The sequence below is a fragment of the Eriocheir sinensis genome, chromosome 62 (assembly GCF_024679095.1).
Source record: "Eriocheir sinensis breed Jianghai 21 chromosome 62, ASM2467909v1, whole genome shotgun sequence".
Classification (NCBI taxonomy): domain Eukaryota; kingdom Metazoa; phylum Arthropoda; class Malacostraca; order Decapoda; family Varunidae; genus Eriocheir; species Eriocheir sinensis.
This window is the reverse complement of record NC_066570.1, coordinates 2,828,626-2,848,276: the sequence shown is the minus strand read 5'-3', so window position 1 is coordinate 2,848,276 and position 19,651 is coordinate 2,828,626. Positions and strand designations below refer to the sequence as shown.

General features: G+C 43.4%; 1 protein-coding gene across 1 annotated transcript in view; it reads right to left on the bottom strand.

Annotated features, from left to right (window-relative positions):
- Positions 1 to 19,651, bottom strand: part of LOC126986543 (SCY1-like protein 2) — a 306,279-nt gene that overhangs the window by 104,913 nt on the left and 181,715 nt on the right. The window contains exon 8 of the mRNA XM_050842810.1: positions 5,514 to 5,628. Coding sequence (XP_050698767.1) covers positions 5,514 to 5,628 — 115 coding nt within the window. The remainder of the gene's footprint in view (positions 1 to 5,513; positions 5,629 to 19,651) is intronic.

The window sequence follows — 19,651 nt, the reverse complement described above, 5'->3', positions numbered from 1 at the left end:
AGTCGTGAATTTATGTCACCGCGGTATACACAAGAGAGGATGGATGGACTGATGAGTGACTGAATAGCTAGATAGATAGATAGACAGATAGATAGATATTGATAGATGGACAGATATAGACAGATGAATATATAAATAGATGTAGATGAAAATTAATGAGTATTGACGAGTCTTTTCTGAATTTTCCTGAAGGTATGTATAAATTAATTCAAGTTAGGCCTAAAAATCACACACACACACACACACACACACACACACACACACACACACACACACACACACACACACACACACACACACACATTTACACGTTTGTCTCTCTCTCTCTCTCTCTCTCTCTCTCTCTCTCTCTCTCTCTCTATTATATCTTAGTCACGACATGCTGGACAGCGTTAATGCGTTTCTCTCTCCCTCCCTTCCTCCCTCCCTCCCTTCCTTCCTCCCATTCTCCCCCTCTTCCTTCCTTCCTCTCCTTCCTCCTCTATTCCTCCTTTCTTGCCTACCTTTCACAACATAGTACTTCTTAATTCCTTCGTTTATCACCTTCATTCTCTTTGTTTTCCCTTATTTGCAATCTCTTTCCCTCCCTTCCTATTTAATTCCAATCTTTTCCTTTCTTCCTTCTCTTCTCTTCTCTTCTCTTCTCTTCTCTTCTCTTCTCTCTTTCCTCCCTTCTTCTCTTGTTTTCCATTTTATCTTTCTGTTTACTCTCCTTCACTCCATTCCTTCCTCCTCCCCTTCCCTCTTTCATCTATCTCCCTTCTCCCTTCCTCTCCCTTTCTCTTCTATCCTTCCTCTTCCCCTCCTCTCTCTTTCTCCTCTATATATATCCACCTCCCCATCTCTCTCTCTCTCTCTCTCTCTCTCTCTCTCTCTCTCTCTCTCTCTCTCTCTCATTTCATTCCTTCTTTCTCCCATGGATCTCTTTCTATCTCACTTACTTCCTCCCCCCCTCCCTCCCTCTCTCCCATTCATCAGTCCTGCCTATCTTCCTTTCATTCTCTCTCTCTCTCTCTCTCTCTCTCTCTCTCTCTCTCTCTCTCTCTCTCTCTCTCTCTCCTGGGCCTCTCTGAATCCTCACAGGGGAAAGGAAATGTCAGGATGAAAATAGTTATTGGCTTAATAAACTCCTGCGAGAGAGAGAGAGAGAGAGAGAGAGAGAGAGAGAGAGAGAGAGAGAGAGAGAGAGAGAATGTGCGTGTTAGGGTGGTAGGTTCATTATCCTCACCATCATCTTCATCACCACTTCCACCACCACCATCACCACCACTACCACCATCACCAACATCATCATCTCACCCATAACCATCACCACCACCATCACCACTATACTCGCACCATTCCCATCATCACTACCATCGCCTCCAACATCATCACTACCTTTCTGGCCCCTACCACTTCTATTTCCACCACCACCATCACTACCACCTGTCATCATCCTCAGAGATGTTAAGAAAGTAGAGAAAATTAAAGAAATGGGGACAGGAGAGAAAGGAGATCTGGGAAGAGCATGCCAGATGTGAAGAGAGGAGAGGAAAAAGATATAATACACAGATACAATGACCCATAAAAATCCCAATTTATAAAACGAGAGATCAAAGACATTCTGAAACTATATGGGCCAATGTTTGAGGCGACCCAACACCAATCTGCGGGCCGTGGTTTGAGGTCCCCATCAGAGGCTCAGAGGAAGCCTGTCAATGGGAGCAGAGGCGACCCAAATATCACGGTTGGCCGCCGCGTGCCCCGAGGTGAGCGGCCCCGCTGTAAGAGGCCTTTCACCACCGCAGACTCGCTGGCTTCAGTGGTCGAGAAGACGGAAATGAACGCAGAGGCAACGCGTTTTGAAGTTATGCACCCGAGTCTAACCTTCCCAACTCTCCCAGCCAAGGTCTTCCTCCTACGCTTTTCTTTGCCCTTGGACCGATTCAGCTAAAAGTCGAGGTTACGGAAATGAACGCAGAGGCAACGCGTTTTGAAGTTATGCACCCGAGACTAACCTCCTCATCTCTCCCAGCCAAGGTCTTCCTCCTACGCTTTTCTTTGCCCTTGGATCGATTTTGGTAAGGGTCAAGGTTACGGAGATAAACGCAGAGGCAACGAGTCTTGAAGGTAAGCACTCCACCTCCACCTTCACTTTCCCTAACCAAGAACTCCCTTTCGCTTTCCTCTCTTCTTTACTCCTTGACCGATTTAGCTAAAGACCAACGATACGGAAATGACCGCAGAGGCAAGGCGTTTCAGAGTGAATGCATTTGAGTTTCCCCTTTATGCCTCCTGTGCCATCTCAGCCGCCGATCTTATGTACTCCCTTGCCGGTGTCACTACTAAAGGTAAAGGTCAGTGGTAAGGAAATTTAGGTATAACGTTTCCATGTTGGTGAATTCTGGCCACACCTTAAAGCCATTACTATCTACTATCTATTACTACTCCCTCACACTCTCCTTCGCTACACTGATTTTACTTATTTTGCTTTATTTCACTTTATCCAGATCACCCTCTTACTTTCCTCTCTTCTTTCACTGATTTTACTTATTTTACCGTACCTCTTTTACCTTACTTTTCTCAGGCCACCATCTCACTTTCCTTTTCTCCTTCACTGATTTAAATTACTTCACTTTGCTTTCAGGTTATGAACGGAGAGGCAAAGCGCTTCTGAGGGAATGCACTTCGGCCTAACCTTCACCTTGCACGCTACAGTTCTTCAGGCCGCTTTTCTTTTCGCTGTGGCTGACTTCACGGGTGGCCACAACTTGAAGACTCTCCAGTATGAATCAATAATTAAGGTGCAGAGCGTAACAAACCAGAAGACATGAGTGCATTTCAAACACACACACACACACACACACACACACACACACACACACACACACACACACACACACACCTTACTAAGCCTGGGTATCCCTGAGTGACCTCCCAGATACTGCCCACCTGCATCCCTCTGGGCCATGTCACCTGAACCCAGCATCCTACCTGAGGATTAACATCGCACTTGACCTCACCGCCATCTGGAAGAATCCGTCCCTTCGCCTCCCCCCCGGCACCACCACACTGCACTCCATCCCACCCAACCCCTCCCATCCCCCCAACCTTTCCCAGAGACAAATCTGACCCCCGTTTTCCATCCCTCTTCTTTTTGCACTTGTTCTCGTTAGCGAAATTTACTTAAATGTATTTCTAAAATGTACTTGAATAAACCGTATATTATTATTATTATTATACACACACACGCAGCAAAGTCTGTCTGTCCACTACTTCAACATGTATGCAAGTAATCCAAAATTAAAACGTAGAGTGCAAGGATCAGAGAAGAGTCAATGATAATAATAATAATAATAATAATAATAATAATAATAATAATAATAATAATAATAATAATAATAATAATAATAATAATAATAATAGTAAAAAATAATGGGTTTTCCTAGCCATTGCGCCCACTCCCACCTGTTAACCCTCCCCCCTCCCCTCCCCCATACTTGCCGGCGCTGCGTGGAGGGCCGGGGAGGGAGGGGGATGAGAACACACACCTGAGGCCGGGCTAACTAATCGGCCTCCCGCACGCAACGCACTCGCAAAAAATTGTTCCCTAGAAGATGAACTTAAAAAAAAATCGAAGTTTATATGAGTGTGGGGTGCGTGGGGGTTGGGGGGGCAGTGTTTGTGTGCGTGTGTGTGCGTGTGTGTGTGTGTGTGTGTGTGTGTGTGTGTGTGTGTGTGTGTGTGTGTGTGTGTGTGTGTGTGTGTGTAATAATAATAATAATAATAATAATAATAATAATAATAATAATAATAATAATAATAATAATAATAATAATAATAATAATAATAATAATAATAATAATAATAATAATAATAATAATAAATGGTTTGTTCATTTGTAGGCGGCCATAAGGTTGAGAATACACAAAATACAATACAATGAGTTTCATGTGATAATTAATGGGGGAAGACAACGATCATATTCTCCATCTCAGCCTCTCTACCACTGACACAAGCTAAGGTCACCACAAAGGTCATGGTCGTGGACATGGGACAGAGCTCAAAGCAAACCCGGCCCAGGGCTATCTTGGGACGATTCGATCAATTCACAAGCCTCGTTTATTGCTTATCTTTCAAGGGAACCCAATATTCCACATCGGTGAATCTTCGTCGCTGTATTCCTCGCTTATTCTCAGTATTGCTCCCGCCTCCGCCTCTATATTGTCTCGCGTCTCACCCCGCAATTTCGCGCCGACTCAACGACCCCTGATTGGACGGTAAATGCCAACGTGACTGATGTTCGCTGCCTCGGATTGGACGGGGGTTTAGTCGCCTTGTTGATGGCGATAGAGCGTCCGGAGGCTTAATCTCTCCCTCGGTGTTGCTGCTGGGTTCGTTCACACTACAAACAGAGCAGGGCAGAGCAGAACAGGGCAGAGCGGGGCGGAGCGGCGGGGTTAGGTGTTCACATACAAGCAGAGCAGGGCGACCTGCACAAGAATCATTCGCAGGCAACAGCCCGATAAACTCCTCGGTGTTTATCTGGAAGGATGATGAAAAATGTAACGATTTATAAATGAACATGGAATTTCGTTATTAAAGCCAAGTCCCACGGCTGTGTGGGTCACTGATGATTGAGTATAGGATCAGAATATCACCAAATTAGCTTTTCTAAACATACGGCTATTATATATCGTTAAATTGTACCTCAACTATGCACAATCTGGTCAGTTTTTTTTAGTTTTGGCTTCAGCAATAAAAACTCACCTATGTAGATAGCTTCTTGGCCATGTTGATTGAAGGGTGGAGCCGTGGAGGGTCGCTAGCTGCGAGCAGGAAAAAATACGGCCAAATTTCCCGAGCGTGCCGCTCCGCTCCGCCCTGCGCCGCTCTGCTTGCCGTGTAAACACCTGAGCGTCTGTACATTCAAAACTAAGTAAAATTTAATGCCGCTACTAACCGCTCTGCTCTGCTCTGCCCTGTTCTGCTTGTAGTGTGAACGAACCCTTAGCACATTTCTACTCGTAAACTAACCAATGCTTCTCAGAATTTCACCCTAACCATTCACCCTTGACCCCGCAGCACAGGAAAGGGAGTGAGGCTTCTTTACCAGTCTTGGATTTCCCTCTCACATCCGCCTTTCTCTTGTCATCTCCTGCATGCACAGTCACCCATCGATCGTGACCTTAAGGCTCGTCCACCTGGAAGTCGCCCCACGCACGAACACGTCTCACCAAGCAAAGGAACACTCGGGGAGGACCTGACACAAAGGAATCCCCCCCAACCCCCGCCGCCGCCATTAGCCAAGATTGAGTGTCGGACGGTGGGCGTTGACCGGACAGTTACCGCTCCATATGTCCTTCCCACGGCCCTCAAGCACCAGCCAGGGCGCGCACAATGGACGCAACGGACCTTTACCATGGAAAGAGGTGCAAAACGAAACACCTTGAGGGTAGAAGGAGGCACACAGGCGGAACACACACACACACGCACACACACTCCCCTGGAAAGGCAGGTCACGCACTTACCTTAGGGATGACCGGCATCGTCTCCATCAGCGTTGTGCGGTAGAAGTGAGTTTTCTGCGTCGGGTCCTTCATGTTGATGACGTCGAGGAACTGCAACGCGTGGACCACCGGGTCACTGCGGAGTGGAAAACATACACGAGTTAATTAAAACTTAAAAGAAACCTTGTTATGAGACTTTGACAGGTGCCATTTCATTTTGTGTGGAGGTATATTATAGTTCTTTTTTCTTCGTTTCTTTTCAATCTTAGTGGACTGTTCTCTTATTGGATACAATTTTATTTCTTTCTGCCTGAGGTCAATGTAGACACACGTAGATTTTAGGGAGATCTGACCTGTCCACTAGAATCCCAGACAACAGACACTCACAAGAATCTCCCTAAAACAATATGACCGTGGTTCTTCCAATGTTAATTTATAGATGTAACGTATACTTTTTTCTGCCCCCAGCCAGCATAGACATGAAGAAGGCCTCGCGTGTCCTTCTGCGATCCAAACGTCACATAAATAGATCCACCCAAGCAAGATAACCATCACTGCAAAGACCACGAAAGAGAAATGTGACCACGGCGAATATGAATAACGAGATGCCAACCTTTAACGGAGACAGACACACGAAAAGTTGAGGAAAACATAACCTTAAAGTAACTCCAACACACATAAAGGAAAAAAAAGAGGAAGTGCTCCCTAGCAATCCAAATAACAAGTATATAAAGATATCGCCCACACAGAGAAGGCAGCAGCTCCTTCGTGCTAATGAAAAGATGCGAGGTGTGCTGTTTCGCCTTCAGCCCACGCAAACGCACCGAAAATCAAGAAAGTCTGGCGTGTTCTCGTGCCATCCAGCGAAACACAAAGACTTTCCCCGGGAGAATACACCCGAAATGCCACGTGAATGTATTCCTCCCACCAGCATACCACCACCGCTGCTTCCCATAAAATACGCTGGATATTTTTTCTTGCACAAACTAACACCCACAGAGAGCTGGAACGCAAGTAAGATATGTAAATTCTCTTAAGCCTTTTCAACACACAGTAAAAGTTAGTATGTATAAGAATTTTTGGTTGATTGAAATATACTGGAAAACTACAAAAGTGAATTACAAGCAGAAATTACACAGAAAACACAGAAGCTGATCTGAAACACTGGCAAGATATGAAAGTCTCTAAAACCTTTCCGACACCAAGTAAAAGTTAGTATAAGAATTTCTGGTTGATTGAAACACACTGAAACACTACAGACGGGGAAATTAAAAGGAGAAATCACAAGGGGATATTACAAGGGGAGGTGCCCAAGGGTAAACTAAAATTATATAACATTGTAATGGGGTAACTGTTCAAAAGGCAGAGGCGCTTTATATATACAAATTGAAAGTAAATTATGCACAGTTAGAGAAGCGAATTTACAGGAATAAACAAAGACTCGCAATTTCTAGACAGACACACACACACACACACACACACACACACACACACACACACACACACACACACACACACACACACACACACATTTAATTACACGAGGAGGCTGGGAGCAGGAACAGGCTGGAAATACCCGTTACTTACAGGCGAAAAAGACTTAATTACAGATGAGGAGGCAGGTTCATGGGTGCTTCTCTCTCTCTCTCTCTCTCTCTCTCTCTCTCTCTCTCTCTCTCTCTCTCTCTCTCTCTCTCTCTCTCTCTCTCTCTCTCTCTCTCTCTCTCCTTCCCTTTGAGCAACGAGGAGAGGACAAGTATTCTACCCGCACCGTTGTACCGCAGAGCGCGAGAGAGAGAGAGAGAGCGAGAGACGATCTGAGTGCGTTTGATGCGTGATATTGCAGTCTGCTTCCGTGTGCATGTGTGTTTGTGTGTGTGTGTGTGTGTGTGTGTGTGTGTGTGTGTGTGTGTGTGTGTGTGTGTGTGTGTGTAAATACCATTATACAACATTTGGAGAGAGAGAGAGAGAGAGAGAGAGAGAGAGAGAGAGAGAGAGAGAGTTCTAGGAAATAGAGAAACGAGCCACCTGTTGCCACCTCCATGACGTGAGCTGCATAAGAACAGCTTTGGGACTAAACAAAATCTAATTACAATAACGTTTTCCCAGTGCTGTATTAACTTTAAAGCTATTTCTTGCGCACTCCTTCACTTTCGAACTTGGTGATTGTTTTAACTATATAGTGAAGACAAGCGTTACTATTTAGTCTTGTTTCCGTTCTGTTTATGTTCTCAGTTCGTCTCCTTTGTTCCTGGAAGAGAGGTGAAGCCGTGTGGGTGTGTCAGAGCTGTAAGTGTGGTTTTCTCTGCGTTTCTGAATCTTCGAAATGTATCTGCTTGTGTTTGCGTTGTGTGCATGTGTGTGACTGTGTTTGTATATGTTTTTGCGTCTGTGTCCGGTGTAAGGAGTAAGTGAATGACTCAGTGTTTGAGAATCAGTGAACAGCTGGGGTAAGATTAGTGAAATGTGACGCACCGTAACCGTAGAGTTTCTTAGTAAGCTAATGTAAATGTGAGCTGACCAACGCTAACGTTTTGTAAAGAGCGAGCGAGTAAGTGAAAGTATGATTGTCGGTGAATGAGTTATGAATAGAGGAGAGGACGAAGTTAAATCTGACACATTTTCCCCGATGAGTTCGAGGAACGAATGAAAAAAAAAATGCATGAGCAATTAATATGTGGTGTAAAGAGTGCACAGCTGAGTGGGAAAGCAGGAGTGAATGATGAAAGTGTAGCAGGTAGGGAAGATTAGGAAAACCTGAGACTCAACAACCGTAGCTTCACAGCACCATTCGCGTTCAAATGCAGAATATTTTAACAACAACAAAAAAAAAACATGTATCAGACCTAATTTCTGGATTAAAATTTACACTTCCTAATATGTGATTTATTACGCACAGCTAATCATCAGTGAAAAATCATACCATATTCAAGGAAAATAGATAATTATGAATATAAAGAAATGAATACGTAAAATATGTAACAGACTATGGTTACAAGTTTTATATAAAAAAATATAATTAAGAATGTTTTTTTTTTGTCTTCTTCCTGTAACTATTATCTATATAGTTATCGCCATTGATGGTAATGTTTGGAAATATTAAAACCTCTACGGTGACAAACACGTGAACATAGATAGTAGTTTAATAAAGTGATATATACGAAAGTTTCCTGGAGTAGAATGTTGCCGGCGGTTTGGGAGCGGAAGCGTAGCGCTGGTAGTGTTGAATACGCATGGAGGTTGATTGCCGCCCATGGTGAGTGACGGTGGCGATGAATGTGCCGGGAGGGAGGAGGAAAAGAAGGAGGAGGAGGAGGAGGAGGAAAAAAAGAGATAGGAAACGACAGAAAAAATACATGGAATAAAAATATATAAAAAAAAGGAGGTGGTGGAAGCGGTGGAGTTGGTGCTGGTTCATATGGAAATGATGGTAAAGGAAGTGTAGGAGGTGGTGATGGTGATGGTGGTGATGGCATTAAAGGCAGGATACGAAAGCCAGCAGTAGAGGTTGTGGCAAAGAGTTCGTTAACACCATCATCGCCATTATTTCATCACCATATTTCTCGCTCTCTCTCTCTCTATTTATAACTCAAACAATCAGTATTCACCACCACCAGTACTCATTTTCATCACCATATCACCATTTTCATCACCACCACCATCACCACCACTATTAAGGATCTTTCCCCCAAAAAAATAATACACCCACAAAACATACACAACAGATGTTCGCACTAATTAAAACTTTAATTATTGGTCCACAACACTAATTACAAACATAATTACAACCGATATAATTAAGACCACGAAGAGAAACAGTAAGCACAAAGTTACAATTCGAATTACAAGTAAGATTACGTTGGCAATTATAGACGTGTCAATAATGGTGTAAGTAGGGCGTCTCTCTCTCTCTCTCTCTCTCTCTCTCTCTCTCTCTCTCTCTCTCTCTCTCCATTTCTCTCTCCATTTCTCTCTCCATTTCTCTCTCCATTTCTCTCTACCATTTCTCTACCATTTCTCTATCATTTCTCTACCATTTCTCTACCTTTTCTCTACCTTTCTCTACCTCTCTCTACCGCTCCCCTCCGTGTTATTCCCTCTCCTCTCTCTCCCTTCCTCTCCCCTCTCTCCGTGTAGTCTCCTCTCTTCTCCCTCAGGCCCTTCCCCTCTCTTCCTCCCCATTCTCTTCTCTCTCCTTTTCCCTATGCTCTCGCCTCTCTTCTTCCCCATTCTCTCCTCTCTCTTCTCTGTGCTCCTCCTCTCTCATCTCCCCCTCTCCTTCTCCCTTCCCCTCAATGCCCCGCCCCGCCCCGCTAAGCCTGAGGGTGACGGCAAGGCGACTAATCCTCAAGACTGACGCCCACGCCTGCAGCTTAAACGGCTTATGCGGTAGTACAGGCCCGGTCACACTGCACCGCCTCCTGCGTCTGTTTATCTGTGTCTGTATTTCATTGTATGTCTGTTGGTGCTTATGTCTCTGTGTCTGTGTCTGCCTGCATGTCTGTGTCTATTTGTCTGTGTGTCTGTCTGTCTGCCTGTGTCTGTGTCTCTGTCTGTCTGTCTGTCTGTCTGTGTTTATCTGTCTGTCTGTCTTTGTTTCTAATATTCTATGTCTGAATATATAAATGCAATGTTAGTTGAAGTAAAGGGTGATTGACAACTGCAATTATGTTCTTTGTTCGCTTCTGGGTTTTCCTTATAATCCAAAACAGCTTCAACGGGTCTGAAATTACCTCAAGTTCACGCCCAAAATGATCAAACACAATACAGCTCTCAACCCTTTCTATCTTGCTGCTTTCTGACGGACAGCAAGATTGTTTCGTAGCCACCTTTTGGGACACCTTTCCTTCCCATTGTGGCGAGAGACGAGGAGGAGAGGCGATAAAGATGATGGAATGAGACACGAGTGAAGGAAATGTGGCCATGGAGGAGAGAGAGGTTGGCTGGTTTTGCCGATTTGAGAAAGATAGTGGGAAGAAGTGAAGAATGAAGAATAGGGCAGGTGATAGGAACGGAGGGAAAAGTGAGGTTAATAGAAGAGGAAAGAAAAATAATGGAAACAAAATGAAGAAAAGGAGAGGAAAAGTAGTAAGGAAGGTGAACGTAACTGAAGAATGATGAGGAATAGGGAAGGAAATGGTAAAGGAAATGAAAATGTAGGAGACAGGCTAACGAACAAATGGTAAGGACTTGTAAATGATGAAAGGAGACAGAAGGGAGAAGGAAGAGGTTTTTTTATTACAGAGGGAAGAAAGACGCAAATAAAAAAACTATGGATGATTGAGAAAAAACAGTTTAGAACGAACTAGGTAAAAGAGGAGACAATAGTTAAAGTAAGAAAAAGAGGTTTGTGGGCTGAAAGAAAACAGATGTGGATGAAAATTTAAGTCTAGGCGAGATACAAGGTGATAGAAGTGAACAAGAATGAATGAAGAGAAACTACTTGGTGTCAAAATAAAAAGAGTGGAAGATAAAAAGAAGATAAAAAGAGTTAAAAGGCAGATAATCCGATAAGTGGAGGAAGAGACGAGACGGAAGATGAAGTAACTGAATTAAGGAAAATAAACCAAACAGGTGGTGGAAAAAAAAATAGCGTAGACGGAAGAAGAGAAAAACAACTTAATGGAGAAACTGTTCGCTGGAAAAGGAAGGCAAAAACGAAGTAAAATGAAACCGGGGGGTGCAAGTTAAATGAATAAGTAGGTGAAAGAATAAGCAAAAAGGAAAAAAATACAGTTGAAAGGAAGAGAAAGAAGACACGAAAAATTGGAGGACAACTGGGAAATACGTGGAAGGAGAAAGAAAGGGTTGAAGGAAGACTCAGAATGGAGAAAGAGGGAGAAGAAGGGAAGATAAGGGGAGGAAGGTTACAGAGGACGTGTATGTTGTGTTGGTAAATGTTTGTTTGGCGTTATTAGCGGAGATATCGACCTGTGTGTGTGTGTGTGTGTGTGTGTGTGTGTGTGTGTGTGTGTGTGTGTGTGTGTGTGTGTGTGTGTGTGTGTGAGGATGTGGGGGTGCCGTTGGTTAGGGAGCCGGTGGTGGGGGTTACACAGGACAGCAAGGGATGGAGTCGAGGTATACGAGGTTTGTCAGACTAACGAAGCGCGCAACTTTTCCTCGTCAGGTGTTGTGTTTTACGGGGCGCGGAGGGCGGCGCGGCAAAGACTAATTAGGCGGCCGGTGGTTTCTTTCATCTGTGAACACCGAGTTATGGGAAGGATCCCGAAAATTCATTACTATGGAAATGACGTCCTTGATCATGCGCTTTAATGAAGGGTGATGGTGGTGGCGGTGGTGGTGGTGGTAAGTGTGGTTATTTGTATACTTTTTTTCCCCATCAATGCTATTTTTTGTCTTAATATCGCACTTTTTTTCATCTTAATATACATTTTATTTTCTCCTTGGAAGTGTATGTCTCTACTTTTCAACATTTTCTTTAATAGTTTTGATCATCGTGCCGTAAATATATACCTAATAAAAATAACTGTATTAAGACGGGAAACTCACACAGGCACCTCCCCTTCCGCACTGTTTCTCTTTATCCTGATCATAACCACGGCATTAAATCCTCTAACTCAGACAGGTGCCCCTCAATACAGATTTTCCTTTATCTTCTATTGAAAAAATGGCATCAAGTAATATTCTCGTTAGCTTAATAGTGAGGAACATTTTCACGAGTCACAGAAATCAGTTCATGCACGTACCTGTAAAATATATCACACAGAAAAAGACGAAAGATAAATCATATGCGATATTAGTTCAAAATAGCCTGCCCTTACCCGTGGGAAATAGCCGTATCTTATGAAAGGTGGGAAGTAAAACAAAGGAGAGGAGAGTGTAACGGAGGGAAGGTAATGGCCATCAAACTGTATTCTTCTCTTAATGGGTGAGTGAATACCTGTTGTGCGTAACGCGTCTGTGATAAAAGATAAAGGCTGGTATTAAAAGACACTCTCCCTTCTCACATCAGCTATTTCTGAAGGTCAAAGGGGGATATCAATCAGGTTCTAACGAGTGTTTTTTTAGGCTCAGGGTACAGAGGAAGGGTTAAACTACCACCAGGGTCATAAAACTACTACTGGAAATGCCCACAGCTCCTACGAAAGCCTAGTCAAATAGGTGTTCTTAGAGGGCGAAATGTCTTATGATACGACCCAAAGACTTTGCCTCCTCAGGGTACAGAAGAAGGGTCAAACTACCACCAGGGTTATAAAACTACTACTGGAAATGCCCACAGCTCCTACGAAAGCCTTGTCAAATATGTGTTCTTAGGGGGCGAAATGTCTTATGATACGACCCAAAGACTGCCTTCCTCAACTGAAATGCCCACAACCCTACGAAAGCCTTCAATATGTGTTGTTAGGGGCCCGAATGTGTTATGATACGAACAAAGACCAGAAGAAGGGTCAAACTACCACCAGGGTCATAAAACTACTACTGGAAATGCCCACAACTCCTACGAAAGCCTTGTCAAATATGTGTTCTTAGGGGCCGAAATGTCTTATGATACGACCCAAAGACTTTGCCACCTCAGGGTACAGAAGAAGGGTCAAACTACCACCAGGGTCATAAAACTACTACTGGAAATGCCCACAACTCCTACGAAAGCCTTGTCAAATATGTGTTCTTAGAGGGCGAAATGTCTTATGATACGAACCAAAGACTTTGCCACCTTCATCCACCGCCTCTTTGTAGCCTGAGCATATTCTTTGTCACTTTCTATTTCCTTCATTCTCCTTTAGCACATCACTGTCTGGCATAACTCGCGGGTGATAAACTAAACGACTTGGTGTAAAAACCAACGATATAAGCAGGAGCACTCTAGGTCTGAAGCATTTACCTCGGTCTTCTTTTCCCTTTTCACCTTTTCTAACGCTCCTTTCCCTGTCCTCTTCCTTCCTTAATAATCCTTCCTATACACATTCCTCCCCCACCGTTCCTTCTGCAGATGTCACTTTCGTAAAACATATAACCATAAAACAACATAAAACAGAGGCACAGGAGAACAGTGAAGATAATAAAGATGGTAGATGAGTAATAAAACACAAGATAAATTAATGAGAATAAAAACGGATACGAAAGAGAGGGACACAGAGCAATAACAACAACAACAACAAAAGCACAGTATTACGATTTTGATAACTGGAAAAAATACAGAAATAAACTTTAATCTTTCTCTTCTCATGAACGCCGCTCCCATACCAGCTCTCGGCATAATGGTAACGCTCTTTCCAGCCAAGCCTTCAGTAATCATTTATTCTTTTATCAGAGCAGAATAAAAAAATAAAGCTGAGTGGAATATCTACAGCAAAAGTCATTGAACACTTCATTTCAGTCAGTACGACGTAAATTATTTCATACTTAGCTCTGGCATAAAACTATTGCAATGGTAATACGCAGTAAGCCTTTTTTTATAAGATATTTAAGCTTTTAACAGACGGATTAACGAGACGACGTAAAATATTTCACTTTTAATTCAGTATTATTAGCGGAAAAGTTTTACAATCAAAATGCGGCAGACATTTATTCGCTGCCACGTTTCCAACTTTTAACAATGGAACTTCATGTTGGATTCGTGGTGTGCATCGGCTTTTATTTGGCCTAATCTGCATTCCTATCTACCGCTATGCGAGAACCGATAGTTAATTCTGGCGCATACTTTTTTACTACGGTTTGTAATAAAACTGAATTCATATCTGTAGTATTTTTTTTCCTTTATTCAAATGACTAAATTTCCAGCACGGAGTCTTTCATTTTCAAACTGGACTTTTTGATTAAAACAGTTACTCCTCAAACCATTAAAGCATCGGATCAAACACTGACTATCAACCTTTACTCCCCTTCAAAGTTCAGCGCATACCAGACATAAGCTCCAACTCTTGCCTTAAGACTCCCTCGTGAGTCATTATCTTCCTCCTTGGCCAAACAAACTTTATGCACAAGTCTCAAACTCTCTGACTCGTAAGCAACTCATAGCCTTCATTTCCTTCAAAGCACAGTACCCTCTCGAGTTTCGCGCTTGCTTCATTCCGAAGATATAGCGCTAAACTCGAGGATCGCGAAACTCGGATAGCGCGAAACTCGAGAGGGTACTGTACAGTCCTTTAGTAAGCAACAGTCAATACCCCTTAAGCCGTCCCTCTTTTAGTCCGTTATCTTCTTACGGATCAGAATATTAACTCACTCCTATACTTGCACACAACCCTAGACTTTCACTCCAACAGCGGATAATCAGCAGCCACCTTATCACGTCCATAAGTCTGATATCTTCTCACAGGCCGGAATCACTCACGCTCACGCATTTTTAGCCCCTTAACTCTTTAATCTTTCGCTCCTCTAGCAGCACAGTCCTTCACCGAGCAGCGGCAATCCCTCACTCAAGACGCCCTAACGGGTTCTCCATCTTCCTACTGGACTTGCTCTATGTACCTCCTCCAATCAACAAACTTCAGATTCACAAACGACCCTCGGCCTCCACTCACTCTCAAAGGGCAGGCAGCGGCCAATAATCTTCAGAATCCGACCTGACTCTATTATCTTCCCCCTTACCATACATGTCCATGCCCCATTCATGCACACAACACTCACCCAACAGCCGGACTTGCAAACGACCCTCAATCTTCACTAGCCGGTCCTTCAGAGGCCCTTTAGGCGTGCTCCGTGAGACTTACTTATCTTCCGTTCAGACAGACTACCTTCATATCCACCCATCCAGCCATCAGACTTTCAAACAATCCTTAACCTCACAGCTTAGTCCTCTGCGAGCAAGCCCAAAGCATCAGCCTCTATAAGACGAGTCAGTTGGTCCATCATCTTCCCTTTGACCAGACACGTTCCAACCACCAGATAAAAAATACCCTCGACTTTCACTCCTCTCATATTCAAACTTTTTAGACGTTCCTATCTTAGCCTGTCTTCCTGTTGAACGAGCGAGGCTGTCACACCCTCTTCTCAAGTCTTCATACTCCCACACTCCACAATGAACCTCAACCTTCAAGGAAATTCACTCCTCTTAGACGCTTCAGCCTGTCTTCCTGCTGCCCAAACAAGGTTAATACATCCTCTCCTCAACCCATCATACTCCCAGACTTAACAATGACCCTCGACCTTCAAGCCCTCACAGCCCTCACCTCCAACCCCTCAAGCAGGCGGCGGCAGAACAACCAACCACCAGCCAGTCCAGCGCCCCGGGTCCAAACTTTCGACAATAACTTGCCAGCCGGGCCATCAATTTCCTTTTCCTTCCCTCCTCCTTGGCGTCGAGACCCGCACCGTGTTCCCAGCGGGGCTAGGACGGCTCACGGGCACGGCAACAGCCTTATCTCCCCGCCCAGCCGCCCGTAAGGAGCAGGCCCAACCCCTTCCTCCCTTGGCCAGCCCTCCCCCAGCCTCACAAGACCCCCGGCAGTGCAGAGGTGAGTATAATGACCGCAGGATCGATGTTGATGAGGAAGAGCGCCATGAGGTGTTGCTATGAGATTAGAGAGGTGGGGTGATGCTGCGTCTCTCTCTCTCTCTCTCTCTCTCTCTCTCTCTCTCTCTCTCTCTCTCTCTCTCTCTCTCTCTCTCTCTCTCTCTCTCTCTCTCTCTCTCTCTCTCTCTCTCTCTCTCTCTCTAAAAGAATTATAAAGCGTATAAGAAAAAGTAGTACGCAAAAATATGGAAAAAAAAGAGAGGAAGGAGGGAGGGAAGGAAGTGAGGAAGAGGAGGAGAGGAGAGGAAGGATGGACGGAAGGAGGGAGGGGGTGAAAAAAGGGGACGGTTCCTCGTATTTTCCATTTCCTCGCTTCTTCTTTTAGTTTATTTTTTTAAAGGGTCATAACACCGCCGAACGCAAAGCCAAATTGAATGAGCAAAGTAAATCAAATCTGAATTATTGCAGACGAAGCAGAAAAAAATATCATAACTCCATTTCAATACAGGTGGAGAGAGAGAGAGAGAGAGAGAGAGAGAGAGAGAGAGAGAGAGAGAGAGAGAGAGAGAGAGAGAGAGAGAGAGAGACAAACAAAAACAAGACAGAGGAAACAAGGCAAAGCTAAAAATGTGAGAAAAAAAGACAGGAAAGAAAAGTATAAATTAATAAAACAAAAGAAAAAACACAAAAATCCTAAATTGAGAAGGAAATGGAACCTGGAGATTATTTTTTTGGATTCTACTTTTATTCAGTCACTTCTCATTTTTCTGATACAGATAGAAAGATTGCTATACAGATACTGACTGCCTGATAAATAGATAGATAGATAGAAAAGTAGATGGGAGGATATAGGGTATGGGGTCACTGTGTATCGGTAAAGCTCTCTATTGTTTTGCTCTCACAGACGATAACAAGTATAATCAGAAGAGGAAGGAGAACGAAACGAGAGGGAGAATAGAAGGAATAAGTCGTGGAAGAAGAGGAACAAAAAATAAAAACAAAAACAAGGAGGAGAAAGGAAAAACACCAATTACCAAACCGAAGGAAAACGTTTAGCAAGAAGAAGAACAAAAAGAACAAGAATGAGAACAAGAAAACGTAAAAAAAACATTAACCAAAACAAGCCGATCAAGTCATATGAAACCACAGCAATAAGAACCTAACCCACGAAGGGGAAAGCGAAAACAGCAATTACCAAACCGAAGGAAAACGTTTAGTAAGAAAATCAACAAAAAGAACAAGAATGGGAACAAGAAAGCGTCAAAAAAACACATTAACCAAAACAAGCCGATCAAGTTATATGAAACCACATCAACAAGAACCTAACCCAAGAAAACACCAATAAACAACAACAATGAAGAGTAAAAGTGAATAGGGCCGCTTTCACACTCACTTTGCTTGTTTTGATCGTTACCAATGGCGGCGATCGACGCTATAGTATTTCACGTGAAACTGGTCTATGGGGTAGTGGCGGCTGCAGAGGAAGCGAGAGGTGTTGAGAGTGTGTGGTAAGGTGCGGGGCTATGCTAACCCCGCACCCGCCACTACCCATCGGCCAGTTTTACATGGAAATACTATAGCGTCGATCGCCTCCATTGGTAACATTCAAACCAAACAAAATGACTGTGAAAGCGGCGTTAAGAAGAACAACAACAACGGCGGCGACACTCCATTAACTAAGCCTCTTTCACCTCATCTACTTTTCCCCTCCGTTGATGGGGCTACTAATGACTCACTCTACCTGCGCCTCTTGTACCCACTGACACACCTGTTTTTGCCTCCACGCAGTACGCCGCCACCCCATCGCTTCTCTCCCTGGTCTTCACTGCCCTCTGAGTGTGTTAAGTATGACTCAGAAGCTCAAAACAGTGTTACTCGTGTTCTTTGTCTTCCGTGCATGCATCATCTTCCCTTCTACACCTTTTCCATTCTTTCCGTGTATCATTTACCTTTCTACCTTTCCAAATCTTTCATACTATTTTCATCATTTATATACACCATCTACACTTTCACCCTTCCCCAGCTATCATACTTTTTTCCATTCTTTCTGTACTTCATGTTCCTTTCAATACCCTCCCATACCCTTCACCCATTGTTCAGTATTTCATGCTTATCAGTGTACAGTAAAGAGGGCAGGTGGAGGGCTATATACAACAGAGAAATATGAAAAACAATCTTGCTTCATACGTGACTAAGAAAATCTGTTTATTGAAAGGGGTTCGAAATATTAAACAATTAGTCTTTAAGCTTTTTACCCTCTACTTTTTTTGCTATCTAACATGCTTGTGAATTCAAAAGACAAGAGGTCAGATGGCGGCCTATATAATTCAGAGGACTAAATAAGAAAACAGTCTTACTACGTAGTCTAAGTAAATGAATAAACAGTGGTATATTGAAGCGTTCTATATGATAAACAATGACTCATTACTTAAACTTCTTCCCTCCGCGTTGTTATTCTGTTCGTCAAATAATAACAAGTATCACACCCACACACACACACATCTGGCACCCCCGCTACTTATGAACTTAACGTACTCGGACCCCATTACCTGTTTCCCTCCGTTCTGGCTCTTAGCGTTCCAGTGATCTGATGTGATGCTACTTACTGTTCGCCCTAATGCCAATCATCACCGCAACACAGCACGCTCCTGAAGTGCCTGTATTTCAACCAGTCGATGTATATGCGAACACGAAAGTTGAAATGGTCTTAAGGGACTCTGCAAGCTGCTTCTCCTCATCCCAGTCCAACAAAAGAGCATCACTAGTCTGTAATGGTTTCCTCATGAATATTTTATCTCATCTTATTTTTCAGCACAAGCGTTTCAGGTCAGTTTGTTCTTATTAGTTAAAACTGACGTTCATTATTAGGAGCAGCGAGTAGCGGGCTTTTTTTTTATTATTGTTTACTTTTTTTGTGCCCTTGAGCTGTCTCCTTTGTTGTAAAAAAAAATGTTTATGACAACAAAACGAACGCTGGGACTCTCCTGGCGACCTCCACTAAAACTAAGCCTACCATTTGGCCTCATAACATCTTGCCTGTCATCTAGATAATATTCATCCTCTTACACACTCAACAAAACTCATCTTAAGACTCTCCCTATTACCTTCCCTATTCTCCCATTTGGCCTTATAACATTTTGTCTGTCACCTATAGATACTACTCAACTTACACACTCAACAAAACGTACCCTAAGACTCTCCAGATGACCTTCCCTTGAAAACCAATTCCTCATCTTAAAATTCTCCCAATGACGCTCCCTTCCAAAACCTATTCTCCCATTTGGTCTTATAACATCTCGTCTGTCACCTATAGATACTACTTAACTTCACTTACACACTCAACGAAACTTACCCTTAAGGGACTATTACACTGGACAAATTTTCCGTGGATCTTCAGTCAAACCACGATTTCCGATGGCGTGGTTCTCATACTTGCGTGATTTTCTGACGTGTCCACGATCTTCCAAAGCTACGGTAGATTTCACTGAAGGACGACGGTATTACTCACCATCTTCATCATCAGCAATAACAACAAACAATTGAGAACTACGTTAGCGGAAATCGTGGTTTGACTGAAGATCCACGGAAGATATGCACAGTGTAATAGCCCCTTAAGACTCTCCAGATGACCTTCCCTTCAAAACCAATACCTCAGTTTAGCCTCATAACACCTTGCCTACTATCTAAACTAACATACTCAACAAAATTCCCCTCAAGACTCTCCAGGTGACCTTCTCCCGCA